This window comes from Tamandua tetradactyla, chromosome 1 (genome assembly GCF_023851605.1).
Source record: "Tamandua tetradactyla isolate mTamTet1 chromosome 1, mTamTet1.pri, whole genome shotgun sequence".
In the NCBI taxonomy this organism is placed as follows: Eukaryota; Metazoa; Chordata; class Mammalia; order Pilosa; family Myrmecophagidae; genus Tamandua; species Tamandua tetradactyla.
In genome coordinates, this window is record NC_135327.1 from 20,500,068 (window position 1) to 20,523,054 (window position 22,987).

General features: G+C 58.0%; 1 protein-coding gene across 1 annotated transcript in view; it reads left to right on the forward strand.

Moving 5' to 3' along the window:
- The first annotated feature begins 10,024 nt into the window (after window positions 1–10,024).
- NOL4L (nucleolar protein 4 like) overlaps window positions 10,025–22,987 on the forward strand; it is a 122,321-nt gene continuing 109,358 nt past the window's right edge. Inside the window, exon 1 of the mRNA XM_077111595.1 lies at window positions 10,025–10,345. Within this exon, the coding sequence (XP_076967710.1) occupies window positions 10,025–10,345 (321 nt within the window). The remainder of the gene's footprint in view (window positions 10,346–22,987) is intronic.

Genomic DNA, 22,987 nt, shown 5'->3' on the forward strand with positions numbered 1-22,987 from the left:
AGGTCAGAGGAAGTCAGGGACAGACACAGGGTTACTGGGGTAACCGTCCAGGGCTCTTTCTGCATCTGGCACATGGCCTGACAGAAGGGAGAGAAAACCAAACATTAATTTAGCGCCTGCTGTGGGACCCAGCCCCCTGCGTCTCATCTGAAGCTGTCTGGGGCAGATAAGAATCAGAATCCCCATTTTGCCAATGAGCATACTGAGGAATGGAGAGAGTGAGGTGCTGATCTAAAGTCCCACAGTAATCACCAGCAGCCGCTCTATGATTCCTATTTTAGTGCTCGTTCCTGAGCCACACATAGCTCAATTTTAGCCATCCGGCAGTAGAGAATTCCTTCTGGCAGTCTACCTGGGATCTCTCCTGCTTGAATATGTCTGCTTCCCCTCATTTGGGCGTCTGAAGACATGGAAAAGCACTGTGAACCTCCTCAAGGCTCCCTGACTGTCCATCTTGGAGGGGACTGAGCTGGGGGGAGGCGATCTGGGGGCCCCCCACCCCTCTCCATGAGTCTGAACCCAGGGTGTGGTTCCTGGGGCGGGGCAGGTGGGTGGCCAGGCCATTTGCCATTGGGGCCATCGGGGAAGGTTCTGGGAAAGCTCTGGAACCAATTCCTCAGGGAAGAAGCCCTTCCCGATCACCCCAAGGACACACGCTCTCCCAGGGCAGCAGCTGCCCAGGGCCAGAGCTGGGGCCAGCGGCTGGCAGAACCCAAGGCCTCAGGTCCGCCCCCGTGGCCAGAGGCGGCCGTGCGTTTCCTCCACACACATGATGTTCGACTTGCTTGTCAGAACCCACTCAGCAAAATCCAATTTATAGAGCCATACGAAAACAGGGGGGAAATTCCTCTAAACAACAATACAAAAATGTCTCCTTTCAAACCAGAGCGGAGGAAGGTCTGACAGCTGGACATCCAGACAGGCAGGCCCTGGGCTGGGCGTCGACGTCACACCCCGTGGAGGTCAGCCCGGCCTGGGTCTAGCGCTGAGTTGGCATCTTTCTCCAGAGAGACCCACAGCTCCCCACAGATGTGATGGGAATAGGGAGAGCTCTGTTTGCCCGGTGTTTCCTGAGAAAGCTGAGGCCAGAGACATGATGGTGGTGTTTTCTTGAGGCCCCGCTGTGTGCCAGGCCCTGTGCTAAATGTGCCCATGGAAGCTACTTCACTTGAACCCTCACGACAACCTGTGCCGTAGGTGCTGTTTTTGTCAGCATCTTAGAGTTGAGGAAATGGAAACTCAGAGAGGTTAAGTCACCTGGCCGAGGTCACACAGCTGGTAAGACTCCAAGGCAGGCAGTCTGACTCCAGAGCCCTCGCACTTAACATTTTGCTAAGTAGTGACCAGTGCCTAGTAAGGACCCTGAGGCAATGGGGTGTCATGGAGGTAACACTAGCTGAGGGTGCAGGGGCTGGACCCCAGCCCCAATCCTGCTGTCAGCTGCCTGGATGAGTCCTTATGCTACTCTGGGCCTCAGTTTCCCCATTCCTGAGGTGGAGCAGCTGGGGTAAAATGATCTTGAGCCAGCTCCTAGGCCACGCTCTGGTATTCTCCCCCTTTCAGGGGGGGTCACAGAGCCCATGAGGATGTTAAAGGCTCAGATGAAAGTCCTGAAATAAAGTCAACTCAGTAACTGGTTAACTTGAAAAATGACCAGCAAAAGTTATTACCTAATGGGTCAGGAGTCCTCAAGGCAGTCTGACCTTGAGCCCTTGTCAGTCAGTCAGTTGACAACTGTTTGTTTACAGGCCCTTTGGGAGATAAGAACCAGTAAGACACACTCCTGCCTTTGAGGAGCAACTCACCTGGGGAGAAGACAACCCGGTAGAAGAGAACAGCCACCCTGCCTGGCCACCCTGCCTGGGCACTGCTCTGGAGGAGGCCAGCTTGTCTGCTCCAGGTGCTAGGAGGAGAAACAATCACCCTGCCTGGGGGCCAAGGGAACCACAGACGACAGGGTAACAGTCAAATGGGTTCTTAAAGGATAAGTAGGAGTTTTCCAGGAAGGGAATTGGGCAGTGGGTGGAGGGAGGAAGGGCAGTCACAATGGGGCTTACAAAGTCTTAGACATGTAAAACGTTTGCGTTCAGGGGAATGGAGGGAAGTCAGTTTGGCTGGTGCAGAGTGAAAACCCTTGGATGCCACGCCAAAGAGTTTGGGCTTTATTCTGCTTCACTGGGAAATTACGGATGTCAGAATTGAGGGAAGAGAACTTATGGGTTAGGCTGGGGTGGGAGAAAGCCTTGAGGCCAGGAGTCCAGTAGGAAGGTTGGTACAGCCATCTGGGTTCCATTTGAGGAGGCCCCACCTACGTTGAACAGAAGGTATATCTGACAAGGACTGCAAGAAGTTGCAAGAAATCCAGCACAAAGAAGCCAAAATGAAAATAAAAGGGGGCTTCAGGCATGGCTGGATCCAGGAGCACCACCAGTGTTACCAGAAATCTAATTGCAGTCACTGTGGTCAAGGGGATGGGAGGTTTTCAGTGGGCTTGGGGTCACTGCTCCAGCTCGGTGTTCTGAATATGGGGAAGGGGCAGTTTCTGAAATGGATTTCAGGATTCTGTTACCAGAGGGAAAGTTGCCGGGTGGGTGAAACCAACAGTCAACAGTTGTGGGTGGTGACTGCCGCGACTGTGAGTGGAGGGCGGACCCTTGTCTAGCTCAGGCCCCGGCGATTCTGAGGCTGAAGCATATCACTGACGGCTGGTGTGGCTGGAGTAGGTTCCATGGAGGAGATGGGCCAGGCAATGGGTAGGGTCTAGATAGAAGAAGAGGGCACTCTGGGAAGAGAGAGCCAGATGGGAATGAGCAGAAGGTGTTCCCAAGCTAGCTGCTCTTGCCAGGCCCAGCGGGCTGAAGACGGGGAGTGTTGGGTGGCAAGGCTGGAAGTAGATGGCTGAGGGCCTTGGATGTCAGGCCCTCTTTGGCCTAACTGGCTGGCCTCTCAGAATATACAACTCTGGGCGGGCCACGGTGGCTCAGCAGGCAAGAATGCTTACCTGCTATGCCAGAGGACCCGGGTTCGATTCCCGGTGCCTGCCCATGTTAAAAAGAAAAAAAAGAAAAAAGAAATATACAACTCAACGGTAAACAGTGGCTTCATTGCTCAGCAACCATCCATGGCTCCCCATGGTCCACCCAGTGAGGCCTGACATGCCCAGGCACGCAAGGCCTCAGTGTACCCCCTGCCCCCTCACAGCGCCCTCTGCTTACCCACATGTACATGCCCTCCACACTCCAAACACACCTCTCCCTTCTTACTTCCAAACTTTTCTTCTGGCTGTTTCCCTGGCCGAGAACACACTCTCTCCTTGCTAGTTTCCCCCATTCTCTGAAGTCTGGTTAAACAGTTTGGCCTCCGGGAAGCCTTCAATGCAGTGGGCCTCTTCTCACTTTTAACCCCCGGGGTTTTACATGGGCCTTAGCCCACCACTGCATGGCAGGCAGACTGACAGGTGTACCTGGGCTTTGGGGCCAGACGGATCAGGGTTTGAATTCTGCCTCTGCCATTTACTGTGTGGCCTTAAGCAAGTTATTTGACCGCTCCTATGAAATTTTATGACCTATCATATAAGAACCACAAGGACTTTCTTTATGAGACTTCACTATGACCACATGGTCAAAGTTCCTGGCACATAGTAGGACCTCATACAGCTCTCATTATTTTTGTTGTCATTTGAATTATGCCTGTCACACCTTCTTTTGCTCAGGCCAGGCAGGGACTATACACAGTCTCTCCCATTCCCCCAGTGTCTGGCACATAGTAGGGGCTTTGTAAGGGTTGACCTATCCATTTTCCTGGGCTGGGCAGATTGACTCTCCTACCCCTTCCTTGCCTGGGTGAGGCAGGGGTAGGCCTTGATGCCCCCACACCTGCTCCCTTAGGCTGACCCAGCAGGCTGCTGGGTGCCAGCATCCAGCATCAATAAATTACTGGCAAGTTCAGGTGACAGGACAGATCCAGTGTCAGCTCCTTCTGTGTCCTGCAGGAAGACGCAGGCCTAGGGGATCCCATTCTATGTGCCTCGCCCACCAAGGGCTCCATGAAAGTAACAACAGTTGCTCACAGAGCACCTACTGTGTGACAGGCCCCATCCGGGCACTTTACACTATATTTGATTGGTGCATCACAGTGATTCTGCAAAGTAGGTACTGACCCCATTTTACAGATGAGGAATCTGAGACTCAGTAAAGGGAAGGGACTTGCAACAGACGAAATTGATATCAGAAAGAAATTTCTCTTCAATATCCTCTTCAAATCAGCATAAATCTCCCTGGATCCCATTGCAGTTTAGGCACACACACACATTTAGGATTTATTAATTCATTCATTTATTCAGCAAATATGTGTGTAGAGCACCTACTGTGCGCCAGGCACTGTCCTGGACATTGGGGATACTGCAGCAAACGAGACAAAAGTCCCTACCCTTTTGGAACAAACATTACAGTGAGTGGGAGGAACAGTAAACAAATATTATAATATAGATGGGGCTGAGTCAGTGAAGATGAATAAAGCAGGGCAAGGGATAGAGTGATGATGGAGGCAATCAAGGAGGGCTCCTCTGAGGAGGTGACATTTGAAGGCATCTCCCAACAACTTACCCTATTTCTTTAGACTTTAGTGTCTGGGGTAGGAAGATGCTGGGCTTAAGGGGGTGGACCCCAGTTCTTGAACTCTGTGCAGTGGGTAGAATTTGTTTTCCATTTGATTGTGGTTCTGAAGATACCGTAGCACAGGCAAAGGTGGGGTGTGGGGTGGGTAGAGAAACTTCTCTTCTTCTCCTTCTCTTTGCCCAGAATGCTTCCATCTTATTGTCCAAGGAGCCCCTTAGGGAAGGGCTCCTCAGAAGTGCGCCTATGCTCCCCGCCTTGCCTTGTGTTCTCAGGGCACCTTTTTATTTTCTCAGTCTCAATCCATTTCCCACAATCCTTTTCTTTTTTGGGTGCATGGTCAGGGAATCATCGAACCCGGGTCTCCCACATGGAAGGCTGGCATTTTAACCACCAAACTACCCTTGCACCCCATTGCTCACAATCTTTTAAAAACCAGCTAGCCCTTGAGCTCCAGGGCCCTCCTGTTTATTGCTGTATTCTCAACACCAGGTGTGGTGTCTGGACATAAAGATAATAGGAACTAATATTTATTAAGTACTTATTCTTATAACAGCCCTGTGAGTTAGGTATAATTATTATCCCCATTTACCAGCATGGAAAACTGAGGCTTAGGGAGGTTAAGCAGCTCATGCAAGGTCATGTGGCAGCAGGGCCCGTTAGGAGGAGAACAATAAATGCCCACAGACTGGTTGATTTGGGGGAGGCAGAGTAGTGTAGTGAAAAACATTATGGACTGTAGTCTGAGGCTTGCATTTTGAGAACGAGCCACTTCATTCATTCATTCATTTGTTCGCTTGTCTGCTCATTCATTCACTTGTTTATTCACTTATTCAGTAATTATTTCTCAAACCCTCAGCCCCTGTGTTGGGCACTGGTAGACACAGGTAACCAGGCACTCAGGATAGCACGTGGTCAGAGTCACAACGGGAAAGGCCCAGGTCTGTGAATGACCAGAGGAAGCCCCCATACTAACCTGAGGGGGGTGAGGAATGCTTTTGGGGTGAGGAGGCGTGGGGCAAGTCCTTGGCAGCAGGGGGGTGTGGCTGGGCAGACTGCAGGGGTGGATTTTTTTTTTTTTTTTTTGCATGGGCAGGCACTGGGAATCGAACCCAGCTCTCTGGCATGGCAGGAGTAGGGGAAACTTTTGAAGGAGGGATGGCAGGTGGTGGCACAAGCGCTCAATGGAAGTGGCACCAGCTCCTGGCAGTGGAAACCATCCCTCCCAGGCCTATGTAGGGGCCTGAGCCACTCTGCCCTATCCCCAGCCTAGGTCCTCCAGGGGGTAGGGATGGGGCGTCCTCACCTCTGGGTTACAGGCATTACCGCTCGTCTGGGCCCATAGTCAGAGCTCAGTGAGTAGCTGGTGATCTGAGCCTAGCCAGGCAAAGGCCAGGCACCTGACTCTGCCCTAAGCCTCTTCTCTTCTAGTGGGACTCAGTTTCCCCATATGCTCTTCAAGGTAGCTTCATCGCTAAGCTCAGCGGTGGATTACTCTCAGTAGTGGAAGGGGGTGTGCCCCCTGGACACGTGGACCACCTGCGCTTCCATCCCAGCCCTCCTTGAACATCTGGATAAGGAAAAAAAAATTCAGGTGATCTACCGAGGCAGCTGCTTTGTCTTTTTGGTAGGTGTTTGGAAAGGGAAGAAAGGAGGACCAGTTATCTCCTGGGACCATAATTGCTCAGGCTCCCCTCCCCCCAGGGGCATTGTGGGAAACTCACCCTCTATCCAGCATGCCCCACAGCACAATCTCTCCTAGGGACCCTGTTGATGGGAACAGGCCAGAAGTCCAGGGAGCTGTCTCCTCAGAAGTGGGAATGGGCTGCAGTTGGCTATTTTCACTTCCCATCTGTCCATTTCATTCCCAGGCTCAACCACATCCACTCCTTTCCCAGTGCCCCTTGGGTCAAGGGGCTGGAATGTGCAGGGTGTAGAGCGAGCTGACACACGGGAGGAGAAACCAGGCCTCTGACCTCCAAACCCCTTGACCACAGACCCCTGTGGCCGCCCTCTGCTCCTTACTTCCGTCCACTCTGCTCCTCAGTCCCTCTCAACTAAGCTGCCAGCTGTTCAAAACTCACCAATGGCTTCCCATTGCATCTGAATGCAATCCAGATTGTTCTGACTTTTCCCATGTGACCCTTGGCACTCAAGCCCCCCAAGCTGACCACCTGCCAGCAAAGGATCCCACCATCTAGGCAGCAGGGCACCTTTGCTGGCAGGGGGTCAGCTTGGGGGGCTTGAGTGCCAAGGGGCACATGGGAAAAGTCAAAGTTTTTCCATGTCTTCAGGACTCCTGCCTGCCCACCCCCCTCTCACCCCCACCTCACTCCACTCTAGCCACACGGGCTTCCTTTCAGCTTCTGGAAAATGCCAATCTCTTTCCTGCCTCAGGGCCTTTGCTGTTGCTGTCTCCTCTGCCTGGAATGCTCTTCCTTCAGACCTTAGCATGAATGACTCCTAAACACCCATCACTTCAGACTCTGCTCAAATGCTACCTGCTCCGAGGGGTCTTCCCTGATGCCCCTAACAAAGCAGTCCTTCCAGTCCATTATTTGCTATTGCAGCTTCTAATTTCCCAATATGGCCCTTTTCCCAAACTGTAATCATTGAGAGTTGGTTTCTTCAATGGCTGTGAGCTCTGGGAGGGCAGGGGCCTTGAGGATTCCCGGGCCATATCCCCAAAACCTGATGCATAGCAGATGCCCTAGTGTTTGTTAAATGCATGAAATGCTAAAACTAACCACTTCTCTCCTTGAATACCTTGCAGCCCCGTTGAAGGAGAAAATGGTATTTATTGGACACCTGTTACGTTGTTATATTTTCCTATTGAACCTTTACAACTGTGACATCCTGCTCATTTTACAGATGAAGAAGTTGTGGGTTCAGTGACCTGCCCCAGCTCACCCAGCAAAGGGTGGCCTAGTAGGTTCATTAAGTTGCAAAGCAACCAACTGGGACCCAGGGGCATGAAGAATGCCACAGCAAGTAGTAGTCAGGACTTTTGATCCCAGCTCTGTTGGCCTCTACTGGAAGCCTGTATTCCTTCTACTATACTCTACCTTCTACCATGTTTTGGTCCTGAAAGGCAGGTAAAGACCCAGGTTGGATGGAAAGATGGCCTGGCCTTGTGGTTATATAAAGAAATAGGTCTTGAAATAGGGCAGAAAGACCAGGGCTCAAACGGGGACCCCACCATCTAGGCAGCAGGGCACTTTGCTGGCAGGGGGTCAGCTTGGGGGGCTTGAGTGCCAAGGGGCACATGGGAAAGTCAGAGCATGGCCTTCCAAACCATTCTTCTGCCCTTGTACCCTCAGAGCTGGGTGGGCTTTGAGTAGTAACTTTCCCTTCCTGGGTCCCGGTAGTCACCTCTGAAAGATAAGCATGCCAGCATGGAACCAAAAAGAGTTCTTGGGACAATAAAGAGGAAAAATGACTGTGGAGTTGTTGGTGTATATAAAGTAACATAGAAATGCTAAGTTATCTAAAAATAAATTCCCTATGTGAAACGCAGAGAGAGAGGTTGAAACTTGGAAGACCTCTTGGGCTCTTTCTGCATTTATTAGCACCTACTGTGTGCCAGGTGCCGCGTTAGGGTTTGGGCATATAGGAATGAGTCAGACATGGCCCCTGAGCATCTGGAATGCCCTACTTAGTGGGGGAGGTGAGCTGGGCACATATGGGGTGGGGATAGGGAGACTTCTGTGTGATGTGGGAGCAGGAGCCAGACAGACCTGAGCTGAAACCCACCTCTCAGAGCTCTCTGCATAACCTCGCACAGGTCAGGTCACTTCTCCAATCACCAGCCCTTCATCTGTAAAATAGGGTTCTTGGGATATGGCACACAGTAGGTCCCAGGGTGAGAGATCTTGGGGTGAGGTAGCCATCATTCCTAGGCAGAAATTAGTCTTGCACTGGCCAAAATCTGGGCCTCAGATCTGGGGTGCTGACTTGCCTGCAGGAGTGGCCTGGGGACATGAGGGTGGTCCCCAGATACAGGGGGTGGGAGATGGGGGTAGGGGGACAGTGCAGCACTAAGAGAAGTACAGCAATGCCTCATAACCTGTTAAGAAAGGAGGGCAGAGATCCTGGGGAATTGGCCTGTGCCTTTATTTATGTTGGTAATTTCATTAAAGGGGAGGGGGCCTCTTCTAGCCAAGGTCAGTTCTGCAGCCCCAGGAGAACCAGGAGAGTGGGGCCACCTTTTTTACTCAGCGAGGGATTCTAAGCCAAGGTGCATCCCCGAAGCCTGGTGTCTCAGATGAATTAGTGTGTTGAGCCCATGTGGAGCTCCCTGGGGCCTGGGGCTGCCCCAGAGCAGTGGGGCCGGCAGGGGCAAGGCCGGCCAAACTTCGGGGAATTTAGGAGGAGGCAAGAGGGGAGGAAGTTTGGAGGCCCCCAAGGGCGGCGGTTTGGGGTTCCCCAGGAGAATACTGTTCCTCTGGCTCTCCGCCGGGGGCCCTCTGACGCCGGGTGCGGGCGGAGAGGTCAGGCTAGTTGCTCTGCTCGGGACCCTGCAGGCCAGGCCCTGTGGGAGGGAGGGGCCCCGTGCCCTGACCGGCCGGGTCGGGCTAAGCGGGGCGGGGCGGCCCAGGGAGGCCCCAGCGCGGGTGGCCAGACCGAGGTCTGCGCCCTGCTCCCCGTGGGGCGGCCCGGCCGGGCGGACAGAGGCCTGCGAAGCTCGGGGCCCAGCCGGGCCGGAGGGAACTCGGTCCCTGGGCCAGGCACTGCGCGCCTGCGGCTCTGCTCTCCCCGCGGCTTTGGGCGCGGCGGCCCCCGCGCCCCCAGGGGCCAGGACGGGGCGGAGGCTGGGTCCAGCGGGCGGGCGCGGGAGGGAGTGGGGCGGGGGGGGGGGTGTCGCGGCGGCGAAGGCTGCGCCGCTCTAACAGGTGGGATCCCGCGGCGTGGAGGAGGCGGGCGCGGGAGGAGGAGGAGGAGGAAGAGCAGCGGCAGCGGGAGCCGGAGCAGAGCAGGACGAGCCGCGCGAGCTGACAGCCGCCGCCGCCCGCGCCCAGGCTCGGTCTCGCTCCCTGCGCCCGGGGCCGCTCCCCGCCTCCCGCCTCCCCCGGCCGCCCGCGGGGCGGTCCGCCCCCTCTGCACCTCCGGGCCCGGAGCTGCCTCCATCGCTCCTGCATCCCGGCCGGGGGGAGGAGGAGGCGGAGCAGGAGGCGAGCCGGAGCCGCCGCCGCCAACGCCGCCGCCGCCGCCGCCCGAGCAGGACAGAGCGCGCCGCAGCCCCGCGCGTCCGGCCGCCGCCCGCACCCAGCAAGCAGCCGCGCCGGAGCCACACCGCGGGACGGGCCCGGCCGCGGCGCGTCCCGGCTCGGCCCGGCCCAGCCCAGCCCAGCCCCGGCCCCGGGCGGCCCAACGGCCGGCCCGCCCCCGAGGGCGCCGGGCGCGGCGGGAGGATGCCGAAGCCGACGCTGCTGCTGCGCGGGGGCTGGGAGCGCGAGCGCAGCCCCGGGGACTCTGAGCTGGGCCGCCAGTTCCGGGACTGGTGCCTGCGCACCTACGGCGACTCGGCCAAAACCAAGACGGTGACACGCAGCAAATACCAGCGGATCGCCGAGGTCCTGCAGGGCGGCGGCGGGACCGGCGCTGGCAGCGGCCCCGCGGCCGGCGAGAAAGGCAAGTTCCAGTTCTGGGTGCGCTCCAAGGGCTTCCGCCTGGGCAGCGGCCGGGAACCCAAGATGGGCCAAGTGGTGTATGTGCCGGTCAAGACGGGCTCGGTGAGTGCGCGCGGCGGCTACGGGCCGGTCCCGGGGCGGGCGGGGGCGGGGTGCGGGTGTGGATGTGTGCCCTAACGTGTGTCCCTGAGGCTGTCCGTGTGTCTGGCCCGCCTGGGGCGCACGCGTCCCTGCTCGCCGGTCCGCCCTGGCCCGCCCCAGCCGCGCTCCGGGTTCGGGGCGTCCCTGACCCCTTCGGCGCCGCTGCCCGGGCTGCGGCCGTGCCGGGCGGGCTGTCCCGGGCTGCTCACCCCAGCATGTTCCGTCCTCGCGTCCCCTCCCCCCGCCAGCAGGCGGCTGCTCCAAAGCCCGAGCTTCCCCCCGCCCGCCCCGGGGCTGCCTGTCCCGGGCGCCTCGCGCTCCCGCCCCCGGGCAGGCTGGGCGGTGTGTGTGTGTGTGTGTGTGTGTATGTGTGTGTGTGTGTGTGTGTGTGTGACGGGGGGGCGGGAGTGTCGCGGGTGGGGGGAATGAGCAGGAGCAGCCCTGGGACGTGGAGTCCGTTTGGCCTCCCAGCTCCAAGGGAGGGGGCCCGCCCGGGCACTGCCGCCCGACCCCACCCGGGGCTAGCCCGGGGAGGGGCGGCCCGAGCCGCAGCCTGGCGCAGGAGCAGCCTGCCGCGGGTGGGTGGGGCGCCCCCTCCGCCCCCCGGGCCCCTGGCTTCCCCCTCCTCCCTGGGGCGGGGGCGGCCTGACCTATCCATCCCCTCCCCTCCCCCGTCCCCCGGGCCGGCCCGGTCCCGACGGAGTGGCGGGGGTGGGGGTGGGGAGGGGGCGGGGAACCGCAGCCGCGGAGGAGGAGGAGGAGGCGGCCGGCCGGGCGGGGGCGTCCCCTCCGGCCCGGGGCGCCCTGGAGAGGGCGTGCGGCGCGGGCCCCGCGGCTCCCCCGCCGGGACCTCATTGTTCTGCAGCGGGTGGGGGCTGGGGGGCGGCCGCTCCCGGGGTGCCGCTGAGCTTTGAACTTTCCGTCGCCGAGACCCTCCATTAGTGCGTTCCGCCCCCGGCCGGCCCGGCCGCCTCCCTGCCCCCCTCGCTCCCTTCCCGGCCTCGCCCGGCCCGAGCGAGCGAGCGAACGGGGCCGCCCCGCGCCGGCCTCCCTCCCTCCCTTTCTCCCCCGCTCCCCCTCCGCGCTCCTCCCCCGTCCGGCCCGCCCGCCCCGCGCTCAGCCGCGGCCCCGGCCGGAGCGGGCTCTTCACACACAATTGATTCGGTCGTTACGAAAAGTGCACTTGTCCCCTCCCCCTCCCCCTCCGGAGGCTGCCCGGGCCCGGCCCGCGGGGTGAGGGGGCCGCGAGGGAGGAGGCGGGAGCCGGGGAGCGGATCCGGAGGCGCCTCCCGCCGCGCCCAGGGGACCGGGCTGCAGGCCGCGGGGAGCGGGGAGCCGCGAGCGCCGAGGGCGGGCGGGCGGCACATCTGCGAGGAGCGCTGATAACCGCGCCGATGCCGCTGCGGCCGCCAGCAGCCCATCTGCGCCGCTGCCGCCTCCGGCCGGAGCGGAGACCGAGGGCCGGGCCGAGGGGCGCGCCGAGGCCGGAGTCCCAGAGGGAGAGGTTGGGGCCGCGCCCCTCTGCCGAGCGAGTCAGGGGCTCCCCCAGCCTAAATCAGTGCTCTCCCCCTCACCCAGCCAGTCCGGGCCATTGTCCCCTCTCCCAGTGGAGTCCGGGACCCCTCCCCACCCACGCCCAGGCCATATCATTACCAACTCTCCCACCCGAAGAGTTTGGATCACTGCACCTCCCTAGGTCAAACCACCCCCCCACCCCCACCCCCTGCCTGCCTGTCGGGGACCCACCTAGGTTCTCTTCCATTTTGGGTCAGTGCCCCCAGCCTAAATGTAGTTTTTTGAGGTCAGCAACCCACAGATGGTTGACTGGGCCTATGCACCCCACCCTGGATCAGTGCCCCCAGCTATCCCAGCTTCCAGGGTCATGCCTTCCCACCCCATCTTAGTTATTCCTGCCCTAGAAAGCAGGAGCCCCCACTCCATGCACTCCTGGAGTTGGGGGTGGGGTGGGTGTCTCCCTCCCTGTGACCTGGCAGCTGACGCACTCGGTGGACCTCTCTCCTAGGGAGTGGGCAGCCTTCCCCCAACCCCCAGCCACACAGCTGTCAAGGCAGTGCACACCCCCACCCCCCAGGCCCCGTCCAGATCACATGCAGAAACTGAGTGCCAGGCCTGGACACCAGGTCCTGCCAGCCCAGCACAGAGCTTCAGACCCTTCTCATGCCCGCAGTGACCTGCCCTGCTGGCCCTGTACACCAGGGGCCTCACAAGCCTCCCCCTGGCTCTCAGATGAGTGATAAACCCTCCCCAGGGTACGCCTGCCGGGGAGGCAGAGAGGGGACCCAGGCCTCCCAGACCAGGCTGCCAGGAGGACAAACACAACAGACAGTGCCCTCCCGCGACAACCTGCCTCTCCAGCTCCCCACGCCCGCCTGCCTTGCCTGCTTGTCAGTCCCCAGAGAGCCTGTTAGTTACCTGCCACTCGCCCAGCCAACTGGAGCCAGCCTCAGGAGATGCCCCGAGTCCTGCCACCCCCATCTCCAGCACCGTCCTGGGGCTCGGTTATTATTTTTATATTTCCATTTTCCTTTTCACTGATCTAAGAGAAACAAATCCTGCTGGGAATTGCTGGGGCAGCCATGGCCTCTTCCTGGGAGGGGCTGAATGAGTCCTTCTTTGGGAGGTGCAAAGGATGTCCCCTACCTTCACTGATACACACGTGTGCATGCACACACACACACACATGAACACACAATTAAAGTTAGTCACTGCCCCAGGTGACTGTTGGGAAGTATCCTGCAGTTTTATCCTGGGCAGGTTTTGTGAAGGTCATTGACCATAATGCTTTGTATAGTGTTTGATACCCGCAGGCCTTGGGGTGGGCACTGGGTGTGGGGGGAGGTCGGACCCTGAGCCTGCCCCAGGGGTGTCCAGCTGGTGGGGAAGCTGGGCAGAGCCGAGGCTGTGATAAAGTGGGCTGTGGAAGCGCCAACGGAGGGTGGGCAGGCAGGAAGACTCCAGGGGAGAGGGGACATGGGAGTTGGGGTCGCTGCAGCAGCTGAACAGGGGCCCCTGCCTGGTCTTGGGTCCTGGGGCGGGCGGGCAGGGGGGCACGGCGTGTCATCTCTCTCCCACGTTGCTCTCCGACCGCTCCTGTCCTGGGCCCACTCCCTCCTCCCATGGCCATATGTGGCACTGTGGTCGGGGCCCTTCCCTCGTCCCGGCCGCGGCCGCTGGTCAATGATCTGACACCACTTGTCCCGTCCCATCTGGCTCTGAGCTTTTCTGGGTGTGTGTGACAAAGGCTTAATCTGTCCGGACGGGCCCAGGGCAGAGAGGAGGGCAAGGGGAATTACACTCTGCCTGGGTCTCCTGCAGCTGGGGCCCGGGTGGGGGGTGGGGCGGGGGTCAAGCCAGAGCCGGGGCGCCTGGGAGGAGGGCAAGTTGGTCTTCAGTTTGCAGGTTGTCACAGGAAATAGAAGGTGGAGGCGGAGGGCGGAGGGCGGAGGGCGGGGCCTGCACCGCAGCGTGGCTCAGGGCGCTCATGGGGATAAGATCTTTTTATGACAAGAGCCAGGGCCTCCTGGCCGGGCAAAGCCTGGTTAGGATTTATTCTTTCTTGTGTTTGGCTTGCTCCCCGCCTCCCTGGGCGGCCCAGCCGGAGAAGCTAACCCCTCGGAGGCAGGACCTTCCGATTCCGTTCCAACCTTAGCCACAAAATGAACCAACCCCTTTCCTTTTCCTCTGGCCTGTCAAAATGACGTCCCCAGGGCCTGCGAGAGCCTAGGATACTGCTTGGGTGGGGTTTCAGACCACCTGTCAACTCCCGCGCCCGGAGAGCCCCGAGGCTACTTAGAGACAGACGTCTCAGCCCAGCTGTACCATCTTCCGGATGGGAAGACTGAGGCCTGGAGAGAGGAAGCGCGTTTCCGTGATCGGGAACCGGTGCTGGAATGCAGATCTCCCTGCTCCGCCCGCAGCTTCTCCATAGGGCCACCATGGGTGCCAGGAATCCGGAAAGGGCAGCAGTCCCCGGGACGGGGTGGGGGTGGGGCGCCACTGCCAAACTCTAACCCTCAACGCCGGGCCTTTGCGGCTTTGCGAGCTGGACCCCAGGTGCTCTGCTGGCCAAATTGACTAATGGGGGGTGGGGGGGGCTTTTCCCAGTTTGCAGACAAAGTTCATTTAGCAGAGAGCGAAGAGCATCTTCACAGCCTTAAGTCTTTCTCCCCCGGGCTTTTGCATAAACCTTTGGCACCTGCGGCCGCTGGTCTGGGTAGGGAAATGGCCTCCAACTTAGCACAGTGCAATATTTGCCATGCCCTTCAGTTGAATGTCTCAGTATTTTCTGGATTTCTCCAAGCCACCAGCACAGCAGTCACTTCAGAGTCACCTATGGGGGCCCGTCACTGGCACCCACCAGCCGCCCAGAGGACAGTGCTGTTCTTACTTCAGATGAGCAGCCAGAGGCCCGGGGAGGGCAAGAACTTCCCCAAGGTCACACCACTGATGGGGTCCATGTCTTCATTCCAACCCAAAGGCACCCCGCAACCTGATCCAGTTTGGAAAGCATGGGTCCTTCGCCATGAGCTTCTAGCCTGTTACACTTTAATCTGAATTAGTTTTAAAAATCCCGCAAATCAAGATGTCTGGGATCACAAGCTGATGCCCAGGGGCGGGATGTCTGGGGGCTTTCCTGGCACTCTGGGGATGGGTGAGTGGCGGGGAGGAAGGCAGCAGCCTCTGTGTCCTGGGCTGTGGGACTTTGGGGAAGACGGTTGACAGTGACGTCTGGCACGGGCCCCATTTGGATTTCTCATGAGTGGCAGAAGTGGGCCATTTTGTTAATTAAGCCTCCATGAGTGGGGTGAATGTGGTCCTGGGGACCCTGGGGATTGCATTTAGAGCCAGGGAGATGCTGCAGGGCCAGGCTCCACCTTCCCGGCACCCCCTCGGGTTCCCAAGTCCCTCTCTGCTGGGGGGGGGCGGTTACAGCATGCACCCTTCCTCCTTGGGGAACGCCTGGCGTGAGCATCCTCTCCTTCAGAGCCTTCCTGTCCCCGAGGTCCAGGAGACACATCTGTGGGACCCTGAAAATGCTGCTGGGAGGACCAAGGGAGGGGGGTCAGGCTCTCTCAATTGGGGAGCGGGAACCTGGGGCTGGGGCTGTCCAGGAATGATGGTTGAGGGCCTGAGCCAACCTTGTCCAGTGCTTACCTTCGAGGGTGCGTGATTGTGTATTATACATGTGAGCTCACTGGACAAAGCATGTGTGTGTGCCCGAGGTGGCTATGTGTGTGTGTGCGTGTGTGTGTGTGTGCACGCAGAAGTATGGCTTGGTGTGAGCGTGCATGTGCCTCTCCATGTGCGGGATGCCTGTGTGGATGGGACACACTGGGACAGTGTGTGAGGGGACGGACAGAGGGGAGACCCTGCTGGTTTGTGAAGGAGTGTGATTGTGTCAGCAGGTGTGCAGGCACCTGGGCTGTGGGCATCAGCAGAGCACAGTGTGTGTGTGCATGCACGCACATGTGCACAGGGTCCCAGTTGAAAAACCGTGTTCTGTCTAGCAGTGCACTGCTGACAGGTGTGTCCTTTGTCATAACTGAGGCAGCCTGACCTGCCACCCTGGCCCCTGTCACCTGTGGGGTCTCAGCAGCAGACTGAAGCCGGGTGTGCGGGAAGGGGTGGGCTTAAGATGTGGCTTTTGGTCCTCCTTCCTTGGACACTGGCCACGACACCTTGCTTCTGGCCTTCCTCCTCTTCCTCAGTCCCTGCCCTACAAGGGCGACAGGGCAAAGTTCATGACCTTTGCCTTGGTGGTCTTTGCTGAGTCCCAGACCAAGCCCTGTGGTGGCCTGTCTGGGAGAGAGGGCTCTGATTGAAGTGAGGGGGCCAGGATGTAAGTGGGTGTGGCAGGGTCCTTGCCATGGGTGGCACTTCTTGGCCACGTGACCTTGGACACCTAACCTCCCCAAGTCTGTTTCCTCATCTGGCAAATGGGCTCCAAACCCCGCTTTCAGGAGAGTTGGCAGACTGGAAAAGGCCCTGTTTTCATTTGAGGATGGTGACTAATTAACATGCCCAATCACCCTACAAACTAAGCCAGGCCTGGCCACTGGGCCCCAAAGCAGGAAAGGAAGTGAAGAGCGCTAAGCAAGGTCCTGCCGAGCTGGGGCAGTTTATTAGAGCAAATGTTAGCCAAAGACACCCGAGTCCGCCTCCTGCCCCACATTGATATACAGGTTTCAAGCCACAGGCCCCTGAGTTCAAATCCTAGCCCTGCCCTATTACCAATTTGGCCTTAGTTTTCTCATCTGTAAAGTGGAGCTGGATTGTCGTATCTTTCTTATGATACTCCCATGTAGATTAGAGCCCAAAGAATGTAGCAAGTCTTAGTAAACATTAGCTGCTATGTGATCTTGCCAGGCCTCAGTTTCCTCATCTGGAAAACGGAGATGGCAATGAAAGATATCACAAAGGTTAAAAGGGACAGGGGAGATAAAACCTTCAGAGAAGTCCTTGGCACATAGTAGGTGGGTAGTAAATGTTAGACCCCTAGAGAGTGTGTCTGAGTCATTTCTGTGTCCCCAGGGCCATCTGGGCATGTTGCATTAAATCACCAGAACATCAGAAAAGTCTTGATGAGACGAGGCATAGGTCCCCAGAGCTGGGAACTTAAAGGTCCAGGGTCTGTTTCTGCCACAGCTGGTTCCTGCCCTGCTCTGAGCTTCAGTTTCCCTAGTTATTACAGTCTCTCCTGCCTCTGAATTCCTCCCCAGGTCCCAGAGGTCCAGGAAGGATGCTAGGGGGAGGGGGAAGGTGGGAGCTTTGTCCAGCCCTGGTAGGTGCTTCTTAGGTGGAAGGGTGAGCCCAGAGGGGCTTGGGAGCCTGGGTTATGGGCGCGGGGCTTTTACAGAGCCCGCTGTGAGGCCGGCGCAATGCCTGCTGACTTCCTCTCTGCCTCCTGCAGGCAGGGGTCTTGGACACGTTTCCCATCTAAAGCCCCAGCTATGTGCCAGACACTATTATTTCATTGAATTCCCCCTGGGCTTTGTGAGGTAGATGAGAACTTGGCGTCAGAGAGGCCATTGACCTTCCTGGAGCCCACAGGTTGCAGGTGGCAGGGCTCGGCCCTACGTGACCGCCAGGGCCCAGGGGAGTGGAGGCGGGGCTCACGGGAGGGCCCTGGGAGGGTTGGCAGCAGGTGCACCCTAACTCCGCCTCCTCAGGCCAGAGGGCACTTCACAAAAGCTTCCCAGAGCTGGAGGCAGCCTCCCACCTGCCCAGACCCGGCCTGCTGGGAAGCGGGCCCACCCCTCGCCCAGCCCTCCCCCTTCCCCTCCCAGCACAGCTGCAGGCCCCACCGCAGGGGGATGGAGAAGAGGGACTGGAGGGCCCCATCCTCTTGCTCACAGGCCTCGGCTCCCTCCGCTGCAGGTGAGGAAACTGAGGCTGAGAGTGGAGGGAATTTGTTGAAGGTTCCACCGAGACCACAGCTGGGTATGAGCCAGCCTGCCTGGTCCAGGGCCCGGGTCATTCATTCATTTGGTGGCTCGCTCATCCTCTGCTCCCACACATTCCCCGTCACAGCAGCTCCATCCTTCCGCCTGCTCCGGCTGCACACCTGGGGCTGGCTGGCTGACTTGCTTATTTATTTGTGGGACTCAATTTTGACTCATCTTTCTTTTACCCTCCCCCACATCCAACCCATCCACGGATCTTGACAGTACTGTGTCCCAAATCTCAAATTCTACCACTTCTTGCCACCTCCACTGCCTCCCCTTCTTCACACCAGGAGCCCGAAGGAACTTTGCAACAAGCAGATTGGGTTCTTTCCTTCCTCTGCTCAGAACCCCCAAGGCTCCCATCTCGCTCAGACCAGAGGCAAACGCCAAAGCCCCACGCCCTGCAGCCCTCGCCTCCCTCCGTCCTCCCCTCCCCGTGTTGGCCGCAGCCTCCCTGGCCTCCTTGCCATTTCTCAGATGTTCTACCTCAGGGCCCTTGCACTGGCTGTTCCCTCTACCTGGAACACCTCCCCCTTATCTCTGCATGGCCAGCTCTTTCCTCCTTCAGATCTTTGTTCAAATGTCACCTCCTCAGAGAGGCCCTCCTTGATCACCCAGTCAGGAACACCCTAGGTCCATATGCACCCTCCCACTCCCCCCTGCTCTTTTTTTCTGCTTACTCTTTCTCCATAGCCCTTATGCCCTGATGTTGTACACATACAAGCACACACACATATGTGCATATATATATATATACATATATATGTGCATGTGTGTGTGTATTTCCCTTTTTGCATGCTTAGCCGTGAGCTCCCCCAGGGCAGACCATGGCTCTTTGACTCAGGGCTATACCTCCAGAGCCTTCAGCCCCCTGCCCCTGTGAGGCTCCCCAGTGGGCAGCGAGGGTGGGGGAGCACACACCTCGCAGCAGGAATTTGAGGAGTGTGGCCGTCTAGTTCTGTACTCAGAGGCCTCAGGAATCCAAGACTTGTCCCCATCCTCCTACCTGAGGGTGCCCAGGAAGTCTTCAGGGAGGCAATATTTGAGCTGGATCCTGAGGGTCAAAAGTAATTTTTCAACAAGAGCAGAACGGGGGGAGCTCATTCCAGGGGGTAGGAGCGCTGGGTGAGGGCTACAAAGTCTGACGGGCCTCGGCAGGCTCAGTGAGGGCTGGGGATGGTGACAGGGGCCGACAAGCATCTTCTGCAGAACATTCCAGATGGGTAAATGGCCAAAAATCAGTTTGGGGATTGCTGGGCCAGAGAACTTGGTGCCTGGGGTGGGGAGGGGGATGTGGGGGACTTGGGGTCCTGAGGGATGAGCTGGTGAAACTGGTTGGGGCCAGCTGGAGGAGAAGCATCTGGAGAGCTCCTCAGAGGCGCTAGTGCATTAGCACCAAGGAGAGCAGCGGCTCAGCAGGCAGGATGGCTTTTAAATAGGGGGCAGATGAGGTCAGTTTTGGGTTTTGGAAGAAGCCCTGGGGATGCTGTGGTGAGAGGGAGATGGATTCTGGAGAGGGAAAAACAAGGGGCCAGAAAATAATAAGGTGAGGAAAGGGACGGCCTGGCCGGGGACCTCAGAGGTCAGAGGTTGAGTGGCAAGGTCTTGGTGGCCTGGCAGGTGGGGTAGCTCGAGGGTCAGGACTGACCCCGGGATTCGTAGGTGAAAAGAGGGGCCATTTAGGAGACCCGGAGGTGCAGGCAGACGCACCCAGCAGGGGCAGAAGGTGCCAGGGGCACTGTCCAGCGAGTGGAAGAGGAGAACCATCCCCAGGGCTGGTGGCATATGGCCGTGGGAGGCCTTGAGGGACACCCGGTGACTCAGGCCGTGGTGGGGCTAGCCCAGGAGCTGTCATGTTCGCAGGGGCCCCCTTTCCAGCCTGAACTTTCCAGCCTGGAACCTTCCCCGCCCCGGCTAGGACCTGACACAGGCTCCTCGAGGCCTTTGCCTGGTGGGTGACTCATCGTTTTCTCAGCATCCCGGGCTTGAGGAAGTGTTCAAGGAGACATGGGGCCCTGTCTTCAGCAGGCCGGACCCCAACTGGATGCTGACGGGTCGAGAAAAACACGCTTCGGTTTCCGGCCCTGTCTGAGAGCTCCCCAAGGGTGTGTCTCCATGGGCCCCTGGCTTCCACAGCCTTGCACAGTCCCGGGAGACAGAGGCCATTATGACCCCATTTTACAGGTAAGCAAACTAAGGCACAGCCTGTCCTGGGCAGCCAGCTAAGGAGCCACAAGGTGCCTCGAGTTCTTTATCTGAGAAGTGGGTCTGATCGTACCTTCCCTACAGGGCTGCTGGGAGAACTAAAGGAGAGAATCTGTGTGAAGTGCTTAAATGGTGGCAGTGATGTTGTCACTGGGGCTTGGAGGGGGTGCTGTCTAGGCAACTGGGCTCAGCAGGGTCTGGTCACTGGACAGAGCCAACAGTGGGAGGGCCAGAGGGTGATGTGGCCAAAGACAGACCTGCATTTGGAGCCCAGGGCTGCCTCCCATCAACTGTATAGTTATGGGCAAGTGGCTTGCCCAGACTCCCTGACCCCCTCTGTGTAAGCAGTTGGTAACCTGCACCCCACAGGGCACCTGGGAGGATGGCATAAAACTAAGCCTGCCAGGCAAGCCACAGAATGGGAGCCACTGCCCCATCTTGGGTCCCCTCAGGCAGACTCACTACTGTGAAGATCCCCAAACCAGGCAGTTATTAGCCCCCAAGGGTGGTGAGGAGATCCTTTCTGGGGTGGCCTGAGGGCCTAGGCTAGGATGGAGTGCTAGGAGGGGAGGCAGAGAGTCCAGACTGGAAAGCTCCCTGGGGGAAGAGCCTCTCTGAGAAATTGGGGGTGAAGGGGGGTGTGCACGTTGAATTTGAGGCCTCAGTGGGTCGGCAGAGCAGTAGGGAGTGTGGGGCCAGGCTCTGCCATTTACTGCTGTGCAACCTTGGGCAAGTCACTTCTCCTCTCTGAGCCTCAGTTTCCTCATCTGTAAAATGGTGATAGATGTGGATTCTGTTGTATGAGAAACGTCAGTACCAGGGTGTGACATAGTCAAGCCCTCAATGAAAGGGAGCCACAGTCAGGATTGTGACTGGGATGAGTCAGAGCCCCTGGAGTCTGTGACGAGGCTGTGAGCAATGCTGCCTTGGCTTTGGTGCTCAGAGCGACCTGGCATGGGAAATGTGCTCTGCTCCTCACTAGCTGGATGACCCTGAAAGAAGTTGCTGCCCCTCTCTGGGCCTCAGTTTCCTCATTTGTAAAGTGGGTCCTACAGCACTACCCATCACAGAGTTGCTGTGGGAAGGTGAGGAGGGACTCCATGTCAAGTGCTCAGCAGGAGAAACAGGAGTTGGTCTCTGGGAATGCCCATCTCCATGGTGATTAGACTTAAGGGCCTGGAGTCTGGGCAGGAGTGGGGGATAGTGGACTATAGAGTTGCAGAATGGGCCGCAGACGAGCAGGGGAGAACTGGGCAGGAAGCATGTGCAGGGAAACTGGAGGGGTGGGCTTCCAGGAGGAGGTGGTCCGTGGGCTCTTCCCCAGAGGATTGACAGATGAGGAAGGTGGAAGCCAGAGAGCAGAGCAAAGGTGCTGGGCCAAAGAAGTGGGTACGTAGAAACCAGAAGTCCTGTTGGTCCAACTAGAAGCTGGCTGTTGAGGGAAGCAGGGGGACAGGGGCAGTGGGATTTCAGAGCCCAGGCGGCCATCTGTAGAACTGAGCTGTTTTTTTCCCTGGGATCTAAGAGCACTGAGTTCAAATCCTGACTCACCAGTCTGTGGGGCAAGCTCTGGCACATCTCAACCTCTCTGAGCCTCCGTTTCTGTAAAGCAGGGAAGAGTAATATCACCCACCTCTTAGGGTTGGTGTGGGGGATAAGTTGAAATATTCATAACATGCTCAGTCAGTGCCTGTTACAGAGTAAAAATGATGATGGCACAACTATTATTCATTGAGGGCTTATGAAGTGCCCTCAGTATGTTGTGCTAAACACCCCATGTGATTGGTCAAACATAGGTACTGTTATGATCTTCGTTTTACTGTTGAGATTTCTGAGGCTCAGAGAGATTCAGTAACCTGCCCTAGGTCACACAGCCCATAAAAGGCAGTGCAGGGATTTGAAACTCATGTAGGGGGGAAATGTCATGTTCTCTCCCCTTGATCCCCAAATCATCCTCAGCAAGGCTCAGAGCCTAGGGTCCACTGTGGCTATTACATGGGTTTGGATGGTGACTTTTCCTAAGATTGGGGAGATGTGTGCTATTCCTGGGACACACTGCAAGCACAAACAGGATTGACTGGTAGGTTTGACTCTGGGGGGACACAAGAAACTCAGGGAGGGCAAGGGAGTGGCATGGAGCCCCTTAGCCATCAACTGGAAGCAGGGGAAGGGCTGTGCCAACCCCGGGGAGACCAGGCCTATGCCCTCGGCAGGGTGGGGCCCCAGTGGGAAGGCAGAGCTCCACACCAGGCCACAGCTGGCTGCCCCAGCCCAGAGACCTGGTCAGCCAATGGTCTGGGAGGCCCTGAGGGGGATCCAGGCAGGGAGAGGGCACCAGGGAGGCTGGGGAGAAACCTAGGAGGGCTCTCAGGAGGAGGGGATCCTGGAAATGGGAAGAGGATGGCTAGGGCATCCTAATAGGTGCAGAAGAGGACTTTGCTTTAAAGGTCATAGAACCATGTGATAAGAACAACAGCGGTTCCCGAGGGGGTGCAGCCCACCTCCTTCCACCCAGTTCTGGCCAGAGGAGTCTAGTCCCTTATGAGCCCTCCCCCCAGATACTCAGTGCTGGATCTGGGCTCCCGGGGTTTGAATCTTAAACCCACTACGTACTCACTGTGTGACTTGGGCAACTTATTCAACTGACTTGTGCCTCCGTTTCTACACCTAAAAAGTTGGGGTAATAATAGCATCTGCTTCACTGGGCTGTTCTGAGAATTCAGGGCTTCTAAGGGCCCAGCAGGGTGCAGGCTCGTGGGCGAGTGCCCGTGAGCGGCGGCCGTGTCCCTGCCGCTGTTCTTATTGTGTGTGTGCAGCTCTGCACACTGTGCACGTGGTTTTAAACACCCAACTCCCCTGGCTGGGCCCCTTGCAAAGCCTGAAGCTCAGGTTCCCGGGCTGCCGCCCATCCAGGGGACAGGCAGAGGTGAGA